Raw genomic sequence first — 16,277 nt, 5'->3', positions numbered from 1 at the left:
TTTTAAAAAATTAAGAGCATATGGGCTCTAGAACCAGACAGACCTATCCTAAAATTTAAGTTTCACAACTTCCTAGCTCCCTGATCCTGTTTCCTCATCTATAAAATGAGGGCAATTATAGCACTACATTCATGAGTTTTGAGGACTTGGTGAGTTAATGCATTTATAATAGTGTCTCCTGCCTAGTAAGACTGTAATCCATGTTAGCTGATATTGTTGGTCATTGGGAGAAAACAGAAGCCTTGAGGTCAACGTGGGGAGTAGGTGAGGGTGACCAGTGAAGCGTACAGTTTTCCAGGAAGCTCCTGTCTCCTCATGTCCAATCACATCCAGCTCACCTCCATCTCCCTCTCCCTTTCATGCCTCGGTCCTTACTGTCCTAAAACCTGGGACACTTCTCCAATGGTCTAGGTGCCAAACTTCTCTCCACCTTTTGAGATCCCTCTCCAATGTCACTTGTGTGAAGCCGGCCTCCCAAACAGAAAGGCCCTTCTTTCTTGGAGCCCGAGACTACCTGCTGCACAACATGTAGACATATCACATGGCACATGTGGCTTCTCATACACTTGCCTGTAGTGGAGGTCAACTGTGAGTTCCCTGAGGACAGAGATCATGTCTTATAAGTCCCAGTCATAGGAGCTCCTGGTACATAGAGATGGTCAAGAAGTGTTTGCTGGATGGAAGCACAAAAATGGAGCGTGATTTCTCTGAAAAAAATGAGGCTAGCTGTTCTCCACTCTAAGGAAAAACAGAAAGGAAACGGACATAAGCTGCATCATGGGAAACTTCAGTTAGACCCAAAGAATTCCCTTAGTGAGAGTGTTAGATGCCAGACCAAATTCCCACGGGACAGTGTGGAATTTCCTGGAAGAGTCTTCAAAAAAGCATACTTTTTATTTTGGGGGTGATTCTGATGTGGCTTTGCTTGAAGGCAGGCCCTGAGCCTGGTATGAAGTTCATAAAACTACCCATAAGCAATTCAGATGACAGTGAAGGGTCTTTGGTTCTCGGTCAGCTGGTCAACCAGATGGCTTCTTGTACTGAGCACTAGGGAGTGGGATGGGAAAGAATGTGGCTGTGTGTGCCTGGATGGAGGGTGGGAAGTGCCCCTCCAATGAGCCAAAATCCCAGGACATGAGTGAACGGAGGAGTTTGCCAGAGGTCACAAGGTCACCTTGTGTTCAAGAACCCAAGTCTAATGACACCCAATTTCTTTCTTTCAACAAGAACTGTTGAGTCCAACAGGAAGGAGGAACTACAGGGCAAAGCAGCGCTCTTCTGCTTTCGGTCACTCGGTCAGCCCACCCAGCGGCTACTGGACACGTGCTGGGCCAGGCCGTGGGCTGGGGGCTGGGCGGACGTGGGTGAGCAAAACTTGGTCTCTGTCCTTATGGAGCTGTCAATTAAAAATAAAATGACACCAAACATTTTATGATGAAAATGAATTGATAGATAGAAAGACAAATGAAGGGGCAAAATGGTGTGAGAAAGAAAAGGTAGAAAAAGAGGGGCGACCCTTTACTGTCATTACTTCATTGCATTTAACACAGGCGAGGTAAGCTGCTTCACCAAGAAGGGTTCAGAAAAGGCAGGAAAAGTTCATTTAAAAAACATCTTTCCGATAACTTATCAGAAAAACTACAAAGAGGACATAGAACCATAGTGTCAGAACAAAAAATTTTAATTTAATGGTGGGCTCAAGACTTGGAGGGTAATATGTGATTTTGGTACCTAAAGCCCCAAATGAATTCAAGTCTTGATTAATTTGCTGGTCGGCCTTGAGAAGTCTTATTAGCTACTTGGGTTTTAGTGAACAGAGGCTGGGGCCCGCCTCATGGGGTGAATTGCAGGAGATGAGATGCACAGTGACCAGTGTTGCTGAGTGCAGTGCGCCGTGGTTTCTGATCATCTCAAATTAAAACCTTCCTGCTTTGGTCCACACTATCCGATGATGCCTGGGTGTGCAGGGTGCCACTGTGAAGGATGTGGCCCTGGTTGGAACACCCCTCCCTGCAGGCGGTTATTTGCACCCTCCCATGCAGGAGCCCTCACACACCTACCACCAAGCACTTATTGCATTGGTTAGAGGCTCCCTTGGCTGCCATGCTGGTGGAACTCTGACAATTCTGCCTAACCCAGCCTAGTTAATTAGTTGCAGCTTAGTTTAGGTTATTAAAAGCAGGGCAAGCCAGTGACATTGACACAGTTGGGTAGGAGAGATGTGTGGTATCTGAGCAGAGACTGAAAGAACTAAGAAGGAATTAAAGCCCTGATTTAATTCCCGAGACAGCAAACATGTTTGGGACCTAAGAAAATCCTTCATTTACCTAATTTCAAGTGTCAATCCAGCCCATTTCTAACCACGGTGCTCTTTTAACCAATCACGCAGCCAGAGCTAACAAGTGAAGAACACCAAACCAATCACAAGGCGTGATGCAATTTGAGCTCTGCTGAGTGGCTACTAAAATCAAAATGAAAATGATATCTCTTCTATTAAAAAGACACAAAAGGTGAAGTGATTGCCAAGTCTATTGGAGAGGCCAAAAACAAAGATAACACACAAATACATACCATAGATCTCGTGCTCCCATGATGGACAGCGGATGCAGCTGTGTACCACTCAGAAGGTCTCCCCTAGGTGCTGGGTGACCTCGTGCATGTAGGAGGCTTCAGATGTTTGGAGAATGTTCCAGGGCAGTGTAAGCTCGGTGATGGCACAAGAGCTACAAGCCAGTGCCTTCTCAAGTGACAAATGAGCACAGTGTGAGTGGCTCATGTGTGACGCACACACTCAAGTGGGCACCCCCTCAAAACTAGGCACCCAGGGAGCCCCACTCTCCTCCTCGTCCACCAGAGTCTCCCCTGGCTCTCTCCTTCTGAACCCTCTATGCTCACTACTACAGAAGCTGGGAGCCCCGGGCTGCAGCTTTGAATGTGTCTGGAAGGGACATGATGAGTAACAAGATGCGGTAATAGGAGCTGGCCTGGGACACGTTACAAGTTCTAAACAAATGAGGTACAACCCTGTGGAACACACCCAGCTGTGTGGTGGGACTATCTGTGTTGTGGCTCTTGGACTATCCCATGTGGTATTCATGAACTTCTACAAAAGAGTGGATTTGAACGTCGAATTCAGGAAAAATGAACACAATTATGTCTTCCAGGAGACTTTATCTCCTGGAAGTCAGAAACATTAAGTAGAATATGGCTTCGGCGGGGGGGGGGGGGGGCGTGGTTGACATGCTTCATGGCTCCTCAAGTTCACCAGCATTAGAGCTTTCCTAAAGGAAGGTCAGGCATCAGCACTGCGGTTGTTAGTGCGCCACAGGGGCCTGGGAGCCTGTCTTTATACTCTTATTGGAAGAGATATGAAAATAGGCATCCTGTCCAAACTTTATCAGAAACTCAAGAAACAAACGTGCCACCAAATGGAAAAGTCATTTAATTCAAAAATCATACTTCCACTCATTTCGTAAGGATTGTCACATAAACCAAGCAAATGAAACAAAGCCAAGTTTCAGAGGCCACTCAACAGAAACTGGATTTTCCTTATAGATATGCTTAGTGACGCAAAAGCACATTTTAAAAAAACAGCCTTATCATGGCAAGACTATTTTACTAAGAACGGGGAAAAAAGTTCTATTCTAGTCACAAATTACTTTTTAATTACAGAGTTGGATTCTACACACCAGTCAATATTCAATACTGAAGTTTAAAACAGTGCATAATTTATGGTTTAAAAAAATTAAAGTGCCATTTTTAAGTACTTTATTGATAATATATCACATAGCACTTTACAGTATACTCAAAGGTAGCCTAAATTAGGAGATAAACATGCAAATATTTTCGTCTCCAAAATATGGACAAAATGTCTTTTAGAGTGCTTGTGACCACCAGGCTAGTATTAGCTACTAAAGGTTTATGAGTTTGATCTGTTTTCCAACACGACTTTTAATAAGTTAATAAAGAATACAGCTGTAGTAACCATTTGATAAACACGAAGCTTTAAAATGGCACTTAATTTACAACTTTGATCATTTTGCCAATCAACAGCCTCTCGTTTCTCTTATTCTCAAATTCTAAATCTTAAAGGCTGCAAAGGCTCAGCAACTGCCAGCTTCTGTGGGTCTCTATATAGAGCTTCTGTGTCTTTACAGATGCAGATGTGTGCTTTACATACACATGCACAAACACATGCTAACACACAGACACTTTAGAATCTTCAGATGAACCTCTTTCCACAGGTACCAGGGTGATCCTGGCACCTGGACACCCAAGGTAGTTGCTTGTAGGTGTCTGCTGGGACAACTTTGTAGAAATGGTACGTGTAGAATGTCTTGACCTCTCCAGGACCACTCCAGGGAAACTGGACATTTTGATTATCAATACTCTGGTTCTGATTACACTCAAAAGAATTTTCATGTAATATTAACTGCTATTCTTATATGGGTCTAGGACTGTGCCAAGCCTTTGCTCGCTATAGCATTCCAAACCTTGAAAGACATTTCCACCTTGTAGAGTCCTCTAAAAACTTTTGTAAAAATATCAGTTGTGAACTTCTTCTGTGGCCGATTTTTCCCTGTTAAGAACTGTATTTATCCCTCTTAGGAAAAACATCCCAAGTTCTTCAAGGTGGTTCATATTTTTCTTTCTCTCTGCGCCTCGTGCTACTTGACATCCAAACCTTTTCACCCCAGAATACAACGCTTCCTTCAGAGGACCACATTTCAGCAAGGGCTGGTGGCTCTGAATGACATCTGGATTCTCTATATGGTCTCTCTCTCTGCTTTGGGAAGTTCTTTAGTTAGACAAGTACTGTAGGTGGCGCAAGGAAAAAAGCTAATTATTACTTGTTGGAGTCTAGTCTCAGGCATGCTATAGGATTGTGCAAGGTTCATTTCTCTGCTGTTGTCATTTTGATGCTACAATTACAGAGAAGTGGTTCAGCACCCAGCCGATCAGCAAGGCTGCCAAACACATTTGAACACGAGATAAATTTTTTAAACACCAGCTAAGGGTGTGTGAGAGGACACCCAGTTGACTTAAAAGACATGTGGGGCAGGGCTGTCTAGGTAATTGATTACTGTCAGGTTTGCCAGAGATGACAGATAACTCTGGAGATAGAACACCTAGGACATTCCTTTTAAAGTCAGGTAGCTATTTGATTTCTTCAAGGCTGGCTACCTACTGTGGTAATATGGTAGCTCATAAAACATTCTGTACTAGGGCGACTGTGAGTGCCATGGTGGCCACTGTTGTACCTGGGACTCCTGTGTTTATAAAACTTTGGTCCAGACTTGCTTTTGGAGGCAGAAGCCAGAGGATGAAAAGTGCCAATAAAGAGTCATGAATAGGGGATCAAATTACCTTTAGCTGACTATTTCTGTCTCCCCACTCTTCAACCATGGATGCTTTTGTAGTCTCTGTAGTCAAGACAGAACTTCTGGGGTGACTGGGCTCGCTGTTGTCAGGAGACACAATTTGTAGAAGGACTTCCCTCTGAGCTACAGGCATGGCACACACAATTGTGCAGTCCTGGGAATGCCTGAAATGGTCTTGTCACTAGCATGGCTCTGTCCTGCTAATGCCAATCTGCCAATGCTTGATTGCTTAGCTTCTTTCTCTTTGCCTCTCTCTCTAAAAAGCACTCAGCAAAAAGGGATGAACTAGAATTACGTTGAAAAAGACAGTTTGGTCTGACAGAGGTAAACACATATTGGCCGTAGAGATATTAAAACACTAAGAGAGAAACTGGCTCCAATTATAGGATACTAAGGAAGGCTGTGCTACACAGGGTCCATCCCTATACGTCAATTTTTGAAAATGGAAGAGAATATCATCAGTCCTGAGCAAGGGATTTGGGGGCAGGGATTTGAAACTAGTTATCTTTCACAGCATGGAATTCTGTAGCTGTGGAATTCTTTGAGTACCTGAAGGAGGAATGAGATGGATCATAATGCCCAAGTAAAGATTCAGGTTCTGTGTGCATGATCATAGGGCCTTAGAAAAGAAACACAAGGTTTCTGGGAAAGCTCAGGGATCTTGGTCCATAGTCCTCCATTCTGATACCTTGTTCACTCTCCTAATGTGCCGTAAAGTTCCCTATTCAAGCAGAATTAGGGGTGGGGGGCATAGACGGTAGAGAGGGTAAAACCGACTTTTAGTGGTCAAATTCCTTCCCTATTTGTTGGCTCATATCGTTAATGGTATCTCCAGTTCTGCAGCAAATGAGGAGGAGGTGAGCCTGGCTGGGGAAAGGAAGCAGGGCAGCCATCTGTCACAGGCCCAGCATGACCACAGGGAAGCTGGGAAGGGGTCTACCTACAAATTCACATTGGCGACACTACCATTTCCTTCCGGCTTCAAATCAGGGCCAACTGAAGAGGGAGGGACAGCCTTCCAAGTGGTCAAGCTGGGGCCAAGTGTCGACAGCTATGTTTCAGGGAGGAGCTCCCCAAATCAGGGCCTGGGCCTTCTGCTCCTCCACGTTAGCTCTAGTTAAGGGTCCAGTGAGGCAGGTGACAATTTAAAACATCAAATGTGTTAAAAAAAAAAAACAACAATAAAAACTCATTATGTGGAGTTCTTGCCATTTAGAAAGCACAGTGGCACAGAACATGCTTGTCCCCTCAAGCTCCACTGAACAGGTTCCTGAGCTGTTCCAAGTCTACAGGGAGTAAGTGTAGCCAGTTGGTGTGTTCTCCTTCTTCTCGAGTTTTCAGTGAATAGCTTTCCTGAGTCCTATCTTGGTCTTATCCAGTCTTAGTTCTCATTCCCTGAATTGGTAGTGGTAGTGCCTCGCTTGCTGTTGGTTGAGCTGTTCCATAATAGCTGTGTAATCCTTGAGCTGATGAACTGAATCACAACGACAAACTCCTTTAAATTTAAAATTATCTATAAAGCTGTAACAACAGCACAGCCTACATCCTACGTCCCTCTTTGGAGTTTTTATTTTGGGGTTATAGGAAATTTGAGATGAACAAGAAGGGAAATATTTAGGGAAAGGGAAAACAGCAGCATATTGAGGACCCAAGATCCTAAGAAGCCAGTTTTTCCTACAACTTAGACACACACACAACATTTACAAAATAGCTCGGCCTCATGTGTACAACCTCAGAAGATGTGCAGAGGAGTGAGATATGAGGAACATGCGACGACCCCGTCGCCTTCTGTCCTGACATATTGGGGTACCAAGAAATACACCTGAGAAGAAAAATGAAAAAAAAAAAAAAAATCTAACTCCTGGCCCCACCTATGGGAATCCTGAGCTTCATCTTACTACCAAGCAAGCGTTCTTTTAAAAATTCATTGCCTGAAAATGCTTTCTCTCTCCAAATTCAAAGCCCAAGGAAAGCTCAAAAACACATGTGGCTAAAGACAACTGAATACCATCAGTGTGTCATGCCTGCCAGCGAGAGCCAGCAGAGAGTGGGTAAATGTGTCCTCCTTCCTCGAGGCCAGAGAGGGGATGACCTTGACCCTCTTCAACCTCACCTCCTCTCTCTCCTTCTTACACACACCTACTCACCAACCAAAGCTTAAATGTGTGGAGCTACTAGCTTAAAGATTATCAAATATAAAACTTTGCCATATAATTTCAAATCACTCTATTTACAAGTTTATCTTTTCAAAAAAAAAAGTAAAAGATACAGTAATTCAACACAATTCAAGTTTTTCTTTTCTTCTTTCAACTTCCCTAAAGAGGAATTCCAGAAGTGGGAAACACTCTGGGGTGATGCTGCCAACCCGAGAGGGCTCCTGGGGAGCTTGACAGTCCAACACCAGTTTGGAGTCTGTCTGCCCAGAGTCACTCTTGCAAGGACATTCGAATGTGGAAGATACTGGGAACTCTGTTCCTTTGAAGACCAAGTGAATGTGAAATGTCCAGACCCAACCTCCCCCCCTGGCAGTCTTCCACAAGACCTGGCCCCTTCTGGACAGGGAAATTCTCTTTCTCAGAAGGTACCCATTCCACCTTCCATGCCCCAGCCTTTTGGTATTCTCCTGAATCAAAATGGCTTACAATATTAGTCTTGTGCCTCAAAAGCCTGAGAAACAATTCCCTTTTTCTGAGTGGCAGTGAACATATACGTCCTTTAAAACTACAGGCCATAGGGTTAGCCCGGGAATCATCCTTGAAAGCCGCCGGGGCACCAGTGCTCAGCAGCCCAGGGCACTGCCAGTGGGGCTGGTCAGGGAGGGGCTAGAGGCAGTCAAGGGCAGGGGAAGGGACACGGAATGGGAGACCACGAGTGAACAAGTCAAAGGGGGGGAGAGGATGTCACCCATGAGGAGGCAGCATATTGCCCCCTAGAAAGCAAAGCTAGTTGTATGGAAGAACAGGAGTATTAAGCCTGTATGTAATTTAATCTCAAGAGGTTACTAGAGTTTGCTCCAAATATATCTTGATGCTGCTGAAATTCATCAGAAAGGGAAGAGTTCCCAGCTGCTATTCTGTCAGCCCCAAGCAGACCACTCTAATCCCTTGATCTGCTGCTTCAGGTTGTTGGAAAATCATTCAAAAATGGCCAAAAAGGAGGGAGAAAAAATATGTCTTGCAAAAAGAGTGCTATATTTTTGGTTTGGCTTCAGAGTAGGTTGGGTTGCCGTGGTTACGAGGTGATGGCAGCCCTGGGTGGCAGAAAAGTTCCTAGCTTGGGAGGGGTAATGTGGGGTGTGTGTGTTCCCTTGCACGGGAGGACTGAGCTGAATTCTGCTGATGCTTGGCCAAGGCTGCTTGGAGATGGCGAGAGATTGCATCTTATGTAAACAGTGCCGTAAACCATCTCCCTCCTGCATGCAAACAGACAGACCCAGCTGCCTGTAGCACTGTGGGTCTCAAGTATTTAGAGGTGGGGTAGAGAGAGTGTCTACTGTAAACAGAAGCAACGGGCCCAGCCTGGGCCTCAGAGCCAATGCCCAGCCCTGTTAGACCTAGCTTCCCTGCATGCTCTTGAGGACTACTTATATCTTTCTTACTTCCTTTTTTGGAAGTTTGGGGGTTTGGATGACTGTTGAAACAAAATGAATGCTCCCTATTTAGGGCACTAAATGAGAGGAATGGCTTTGCAAGCCTTTCCCTCGATTATCAAAATCAAATGGCCTCCACTGCTGATTTACTTCTGTTCCTTGCTGTATCACCACATGCCAGTCGACATGATCATGGGGATGGGTGACACCAGAGTTCACAAAAACATTTGTGTTGGCAGGTGGTAACAGAGTCAATCACCCCGCATTTCTCAGCGGCAAAGAGAAATGGCCTACAACACTGGCATCAGCAGTTGTCATGGATACAATGGAAAGCTCAGCAGGTCTGCTGGGGCCCACGGTTAGAGGAACTCCACGTAGTTCTCAGGTATGAGGCCAGTCTTCCCGTTGAGAGTCCCCTCCAACCAGCCAGGCTCCTGAGATGGATGAACTGTATAGCAAGAGGGGAGAGAGTGTGAGAAGAGAAGGTGTTACAGATAGGGCAGGTGGTGGACGTGTGTGCACACTCGTGTGAGAACAAATGAGTGCAATCGCTTGTTATATTACACATTTCTAGGACTTGTTTAAACCAGGGGTTCTTATGGGGCACCTGGGTGGCTCAGTTGGTTGGGCGACTGCCTTCGGCTCGGGTCATGATCCTGGAGTCCCGGGATCAAGTCCCGCATCGGGCTCCCTGCTCAGTGGGGAGTCGGCTTCTCCCTCTGACCCTCTTCCCTCTCGTGCTATCTCTCATTCTCTCTCGCGCGAATAAATAAATAAAAAAAATCTTTAAAAAAATAAATAAATCAGGGGTTCTTAATTTTTTGTGGGACATAAGCTTTTCAATAAAGGTTACTCTGAATGTTCTTTATAACACAAAAGGAAACAAAGACGTTCAAAGTTTTACATAGAATTTTAGGAGTTTCCTAGACTTTCTGAAGTTGCTGGTTTAAACCAGAAAGAGGTGACAGATTTCTACTTTTTAGGTTAGAAATCAGTTATGGTGCTCCATCCATAAATTTATCTAACCATCCATCCATCTATCTATCCATCCATGGCACCCATCTACCTACCCAGGACTGCCTTTGTACCCAGTGGAGTGCCCATGAAAAAATGCTAAGAACTAGTCTTTAAAGATATCTAGCATGCATTTTACTAATCTAATTATGCATTTTGCTTCCCTTTAAACCTTACCCTCTGCTTCCAATCACCCTGCAAATTCCCTGTGTTTTTTGTTTGTTTTTGTTTTGTTTTTACATTCTATAGCCTTTGAACAGACCCCTCTGTTCCACCCATACCCTTAGTTTTCTTTGCTGTTCTCTAGAATTTTCCTCCCTCCTACATACAAGACTGAAAGCTGTCTTCTCCCTCTTTCTTGCAATTTTCAAAATCTCCATTTCTTTGATTTTTCAATCCAAAAAATATACACTCATTTCTGTGCTATCACAATACATCTTTGTGGAAATTACAGTGATATTGTAAATATTATATAAAATCCAGCTGAGTCTGCAAAGTTCAATAGCAGGAAGAAAGAGAGAAGGAATCATGGGACCTGGAAATGGGGGGGTGGTATTCATGCTTGTGAAGCGGGAATATACAAATCACTCTTAATGGGAAAGGCAACGTATTTGCTCTTAACGTATTAGGAAAACTCCAATTTTCTGAGATTGTTTAGAAAGAATGAATTTTCCCTTATTCCCTTCCTAGGCTAATTAAGTGACTTCCTGAGCTTGTTTTAGAAAAGCATTTCCGCCCTCATTGCTACTATGTAACTCTAGTTTCAGTTTGTGGGGAAAGAAGCAAGAACAGAAACAAAAGGAAGCAATGGGGGAGTAGCAAAAGGATACACATTGAGGCTTAAAGAAGATCAATGTCAATGTAATCTTGAAAGCTTCTTCAGGAAAAAACAAGATCAAACATCTATTAGGTGGCCTCCAAAATGCTTGCATAATTTTTTATCACTAGGTTTCATGAATAAACCAAAAATAGTAAGGGTACTTCAGATTCATGACGCCCACACAAGGAGGAGTCTGGAAGAAAAGTGCCACGGAAGAACACAACACAATTTAAAAGCAACCTGGCCTCTCCAATGATGAAACTCTCTCAACCCACCCCTCAGATACTTGCACTCAAACACCACTGCCTTCTGACCATCCATCCAGCTGACAATGTTAAGATCACTTGAATTTCTGCACTTATAAAGTGATTATAATAAAACTCTCACTCTGGGGGCGCCTGGGTGGCTCAGTCATTAAGCGTCTGCCTTCGGCTCAGGTCATGATCCCGGGTTCCTGGGATCGAGCCCCGCGTCGGGCTCCCTGCTCCGCGGGAAGCCTGCTTCTCCCTCTCCCACTCTCCCTGCTTGTGTTCCCTCTCTCGCTGTGTCTCTCTGTCAAATAAATAAATAAAATCTTTAAAAAATAAAAATAAAAAAACAATAAAACTCTCACTCTGTCAGTGGGTTCTTGTGAAGTTCCAGGGGCCCATATGGAGAAAGCACTCAGCAGAGAGCCAGGACACAGTTGGGCTAGTCAATAGGGGACCCTGCATCATTTGACCAGTCACTTGGACTGGTCAACAAGGCTCTCTCCCGGTAAGGGCCTGGTCTCAATACCCACCCAAGCTTTGGGGAACCTCAAATGTTCAGAACCAAACCAAAAGAAACAAACTCACTCCCCAAAATAAAAGGCCTAGAAAGAATAGCCAACAAAACAAAATAAAAACAAAAAAGACCCCTCCCACTTTACAGCAGAGCTCCTAGTTGAATTGTTACTCCACCAGATACACGGAGTCCCTCACTTTCAGACATTCTCCCTTCCTGGGCAGCTGTTCAAACACAGTTCAGGTGCTGAGGTGGTAAGGTCTACAAACATTAAAAATGTTATTTGCAGAGTAAGGGAAGAGCACGAGGGGATAAAGGAGGCCCTCCAATGGAAGAACAAGAGCTATGTCACAGGAGATGGCAGGGGACAATGCAGCCCTCAGGTTAGACTGCAGACTCACTGGGGTCTTTAAGCTGGGTTCATTAAGGCATGGGAGCAGACCACATCATCCCAATCACCTGGACACTTATTAAAACTGCAGAGTCCTGGACCCTGTGGCATACCGGTTAAAACACAATCTCTAGGAGTGAGGCTGAGAGATCTTTTTGACTCATTCAAAGAAAGGTAAGGGTTATGACTCTTCTGTGCCCAAATGCCTCTGTAGCGAGGGTGGTAATAAGGCAACGCAAATTCTCATTCACTGATGGAGGAGGGAGGCAACATCAGATGTCCTCCCTGCTTCTGTTTCCTGTCCTCCCACTTTATGGCTCAGCTGAAGCCCTACTTCCTTCATAAATACTGGCATGGAATCCGGTCTACCTGTTCCCTCTTTTCTCCAAACTCCTGGAATGCTCATTCTGCACATTGTTCATGGGTGCTATTAACACTGTCCAAATGTATTAAGCTTTGCTTCCCCCCTGCCCCCTTTAAGGACATTTTAGTCTGTACTGTCTCACCTAATGAGTCCCTTCTGCCTGGTGAATTATGACAGAAGCTAATACTTAGATGGGGACTGGGAAGCAGCCAATGGGCTGAAAGCTTTAGACATATATCAATTTATTTGATCCTAAAGATCCTAGCTTGTATTTTCCTATCTGTACTTTACAGATGAGAAAATTAAGGGCTCAGAAATGTAAATTAATTCGTGCCGATCGCAATGGTAGTACTAGAATTTGAACCCAGCTTGTTTGACTCCAGAGACCAAGCCCTTTTCCAAACCATTACACCTATGTTCAACCAGAAAATGATACATATGCACACTAAGAATTTACATATACATATGTATGTATATACCAAGTAGTGGTTTTTTTGCTAAGTGCTTTGCCTGCATTATCTCCTTTCATCTTCAGAATGACTCTGGAGTTGATTCTGCTATTATCCTCATTTTACTGATGAGAAACTGAGGCTCAGAGGCGTTAAGCATCTTGCCCAATATTACATAGCTGACAGGTGATGGAGGTGGATCTGAACCCAGGGCATCTGACCAAAGAGTCTGTGGTCTAACCACTACTGCTTTTGCCTAGCCCAATGCTTTGGATATCAACAATGCTCCCAAGTACTTGTTGAGCTGAACTGAGCCAATGTCCAACTTTCTGAATTGCACCAATGTCCAATGTGCTATATAAACACACAGAGTGTTTCAGGAGTTGCCTAGGCAGCTCTCCAGCCCAGCAAGCATCTAATATAAGCTGCTGCTGACATGGATGTGCTTCCTGCCAACCACTTTCTCTCAGCTCCATCCATATATACTCCATACACCCCTGTATACACAACTCATGCTCTCTCTTTTCCCTCTCTCAGATGGACAAGGAGCAAGCCTGTGACTAGGATCTCTAATGGCTGACTGTTCCAAAGGGAAGAAGCACTGGCTGGAAGAGGCACAGACCCTTGTGTAGTTGAATACATTTACTCATTTAACAAGCATTTATTAAGCACCTACCCTGTGTCAGACACTGTGCTAGGGGGCCTTGCACACAGTACAGAGCAAGCAGAAGGATTCTGCTCTTGGATCAGGGCAATATATTAATAAATAAGCACATAATTTTAGGTAGTGATGAGGGAAGAGAGAGAGACTGGGATAGGAATGAGGGTATGGGGAGGAGCTCAAAAAGCTAAAACCTAAAGGATCCAAAGGAGCTAGCCAGGCAGTGGATAATGGCAAGTGCAAAGGCCCTAAGGTGGCGAAAAGCTTGGTGTGATTTCACAACAGTGGTATGCAAATTTTTCTCAAAGAGCTAGGTCGTAAATGTGTGTCTCTATCAATTGTGCCATTGTAGCTCTACAGATAATATACAGACAAAGAGGCATGGGTGGCTATGTTCCAATAAAACTTTATTTACAAAAACAGGCAGTGAGCTGGATTTGACAGGTCATACTTTGCTGACCCTAGCTGAGAACATAGGGAAGGCCCGTGAGGCTGCAGTGTATCGAGTGAGGAAGGGAGGGGCCGGGGGCAGGAGCTGGTCAGTGGAGGCACTCATCAGTAATTCTAGGAGGAACGGGAGGCCAGGAGTATGTGAAGCAGAATAACATGATGTGATTTCCAAACATTACTCTGGCTGCTGCACAGGGAATGCGTTGTGGGGACAAGAGTGGACATGACAACCATGTAGGCAGCTGGTGGAAACACCTGGGTGAGAGATGGAGGTGGCTTGGGTTTGTGTTTGGATCTGGCAGTAGAGATGGCTGGGGAGTCCAAAAGACTCCACTCTGAAGACCTCTCCCCATAACCCCACTGGTGGAGTGGCTCAGTGGCTCCCTGGGAGGATTTTCTCTATCTGCAAAGGAAAGCTGGGGCAGCCTTATCTTGCACTCATGCCATACCCCATACCTGGGAATGAATGGATCCAGCCCACCTCACATCTTGATGGAAGTATCCCAAGAACCCAATTTTAGTGACTACCATGTGAATTTTCCAGGTATCACTAATCACATTGCCATAAAATGACTAATGTTCCTGAGAACACAAGTTATTTCTCTTTCCAGTTACTATCTGAGGTGCTCCTGGTGAAATGGGCTATTTCCTAGTAGACTGGCAAGGGCTGACAGTGGAGTTATTTCCGAGTATTGCACATCCATTCTCCCCTGCACAAAGTCCAAAAGCTGACTGAGCAGCCACCCCAGATTCACAGCACAGGCCCCTGGAATCCAAAGGCTTAGAGAGATTAATCATTATGAAATAACAGAGTTTCCCTTCAAGGTTCCCCTCCTTCTTCTTCTTCCTTATTCATTCTTCCTGATCCTGAAAAAGACAACACACACAAACTCTCTAGGCCTGTCATTAAGAAACTTTCTTCCTTTTGGTCTGATGATTTAATCTGACAGCGACAGAGAGCATCCGACTTAAACAGCTCTTACCTGATGTCTCCAGAAAGAAACTAGCAAGAGATGAAACAAGGAAAATGATCTCCCTGCCTAATGTGCTAACAGCTTTTTCTCCCCTAATGCCTGATTTCTCCAATGGAGGTGATGGGAAGGGGGAAATGGGGTATATGTAGCATTTTCTAAGAATCACCACAAAAAGTATATTCATGGGGCACCTGGGTGGGTCAGTTGGTTCAGCATCTTTGACTTTTGGTTTCAGCTCAGGCCGTGATCTCAGGATCAGTCCTTGGGATCAAGCCTGGAGGTGGCTCCTCACTCAGTGGGAAGTCGGTTTGGGAATCTCTCTCTCTGCCTATGTCCCCCTCCCCCGCTCGTGCACGCTCTCTCTCTCTCAAATAAATAAATAAATCTTTAAAAAATGGATTCACATTTTGTCAGACCCTTCTTTGACTGCAGTTCAGTCAACACTGAGAGGTATTTTCTTTGGGGTTTCATTTTGCTTTTGCTCTTCAGGGAATCTAAAAGGGCATTCCTGGTTAAAAACAAACTGGTGTCAATGACCTCTGCCATGACTCCCAGAGACCACAGGAAGGCATGGATAAGGCCTCTGATTCATTTAACCAAACCTCTTTCCTGCTCTCCTTTATCATTATAGGATTTATGATGATGACCAAGTTGTGTGGTGCATGCAGTGCCAGGACCTGCTAGGCAGAGCACCCGGCAGGGAAGGAAATGACTTGGTCATTAAAAATCACCTAGGTTTCTTTTCCTTTCTCTTTGGTTAGCTACTTCAAAAAGGAGATTTAAAAAGGTGGGAAGACAACATGAAGCAACCTCGCTGTAGAACAGTCTGGCAGCTCCTTCAACTGTTAACTAAGTTACAGTGGGATTCAGTAGTACTTCCCGCCCTCGCCCAGGTCTATCACCAAGAGACCTGGAAACACAGGTCCTCACAAAAATCTGTACATGCATGTCCAGCCGCATTGTTCTTCATAGCCAAAAAGTATAAATGATCAAAATGCCATCAGCTGACGAGTGGATAAATAAAATGTGGTATATCCACACATGGGAAGATTACCCAGCAATAAAAAGGAAAGAAGTCCTGATGCACACTCCAACAGGGATGAACCTTGAAAATACTATGCTACATGGAAGCAGCAAGTCACAAAGACCACATACTGTGTAATTCCATTTATATGAAATACCCAGGGCAGGCAATTTGATAATGACAGTGAGTAGAAGTGGTTCCCTAGGCTGAATGGAGCAGGACTGGGGGTAAATGGAGCATGGCTGCTAAGGGGTACAGAGTTTCTTTTGGGGGTGATGAAGATATTCTGGAATTAGATAGTAATGATGGTTGCACAACTCTGAATATACTAAAAACCACAGAATTGTACATTTTAAATGGGTAAATTGTATGGCATGTGGGTATCTCAATAAAGT

General features: G+C 44.5%; 1 protein-coding gene across 10 annotated transcripts in view; it reads right to left on the bottom strand.

The window, feature by feature from the left end:
- Positions 1–602: 602 nt before the first annotated feature.
- The window catches only part of ARHGAP26 (Rho GTPase activating protein 26), a 449,937-nt gene continuing 434,262 nt past the window's right edge, over positions 603–16,277 (bottom strand). For 4 of the 10 annotated variants that reach the window (XM_035727446.1, XM_035727451.1, XM_035727453.1 and 1 more), the window contains one exon: positions 603–738. In XM_035727446.1, the coding sequence (XP_035583339.1) occupies positions 611–738 (128 nt within the window). In that variant the 3' untranslated portion in view covers positions 603–610. Of the gene's footprint in view, positions 739–3,424; positions 9,419–13,833; positions 14,752–16,277 lie in introns of those variants that run through there. The other 6 variants (XM_035727447.1, XM_035727445.1, XM_035727450.1 and 3 more) reach the window with 5 other exon arrangements.

The sequence above is a fragment of the Zalophus californianus genome, chromosome 5, assembly GCF_009762305.2.
Source record: "Zalophus californianus isolate mZalCal1 chromosome 5, mZalCal1.pri.v2, whole genome shotgun sequence".
Taxonomy (NCBI): domain Eukaryota; kingdom Metazoa; phylum Chordata; class Mammalia; order Carnivora; family Otariidae; genus Zalophus; species Zalophus californianus.
The sequence above is the reverse complement of the archived record's forward strand: the minus strand, read 5'-3'. Positions and strand labels throughout refer to the sequence as shown.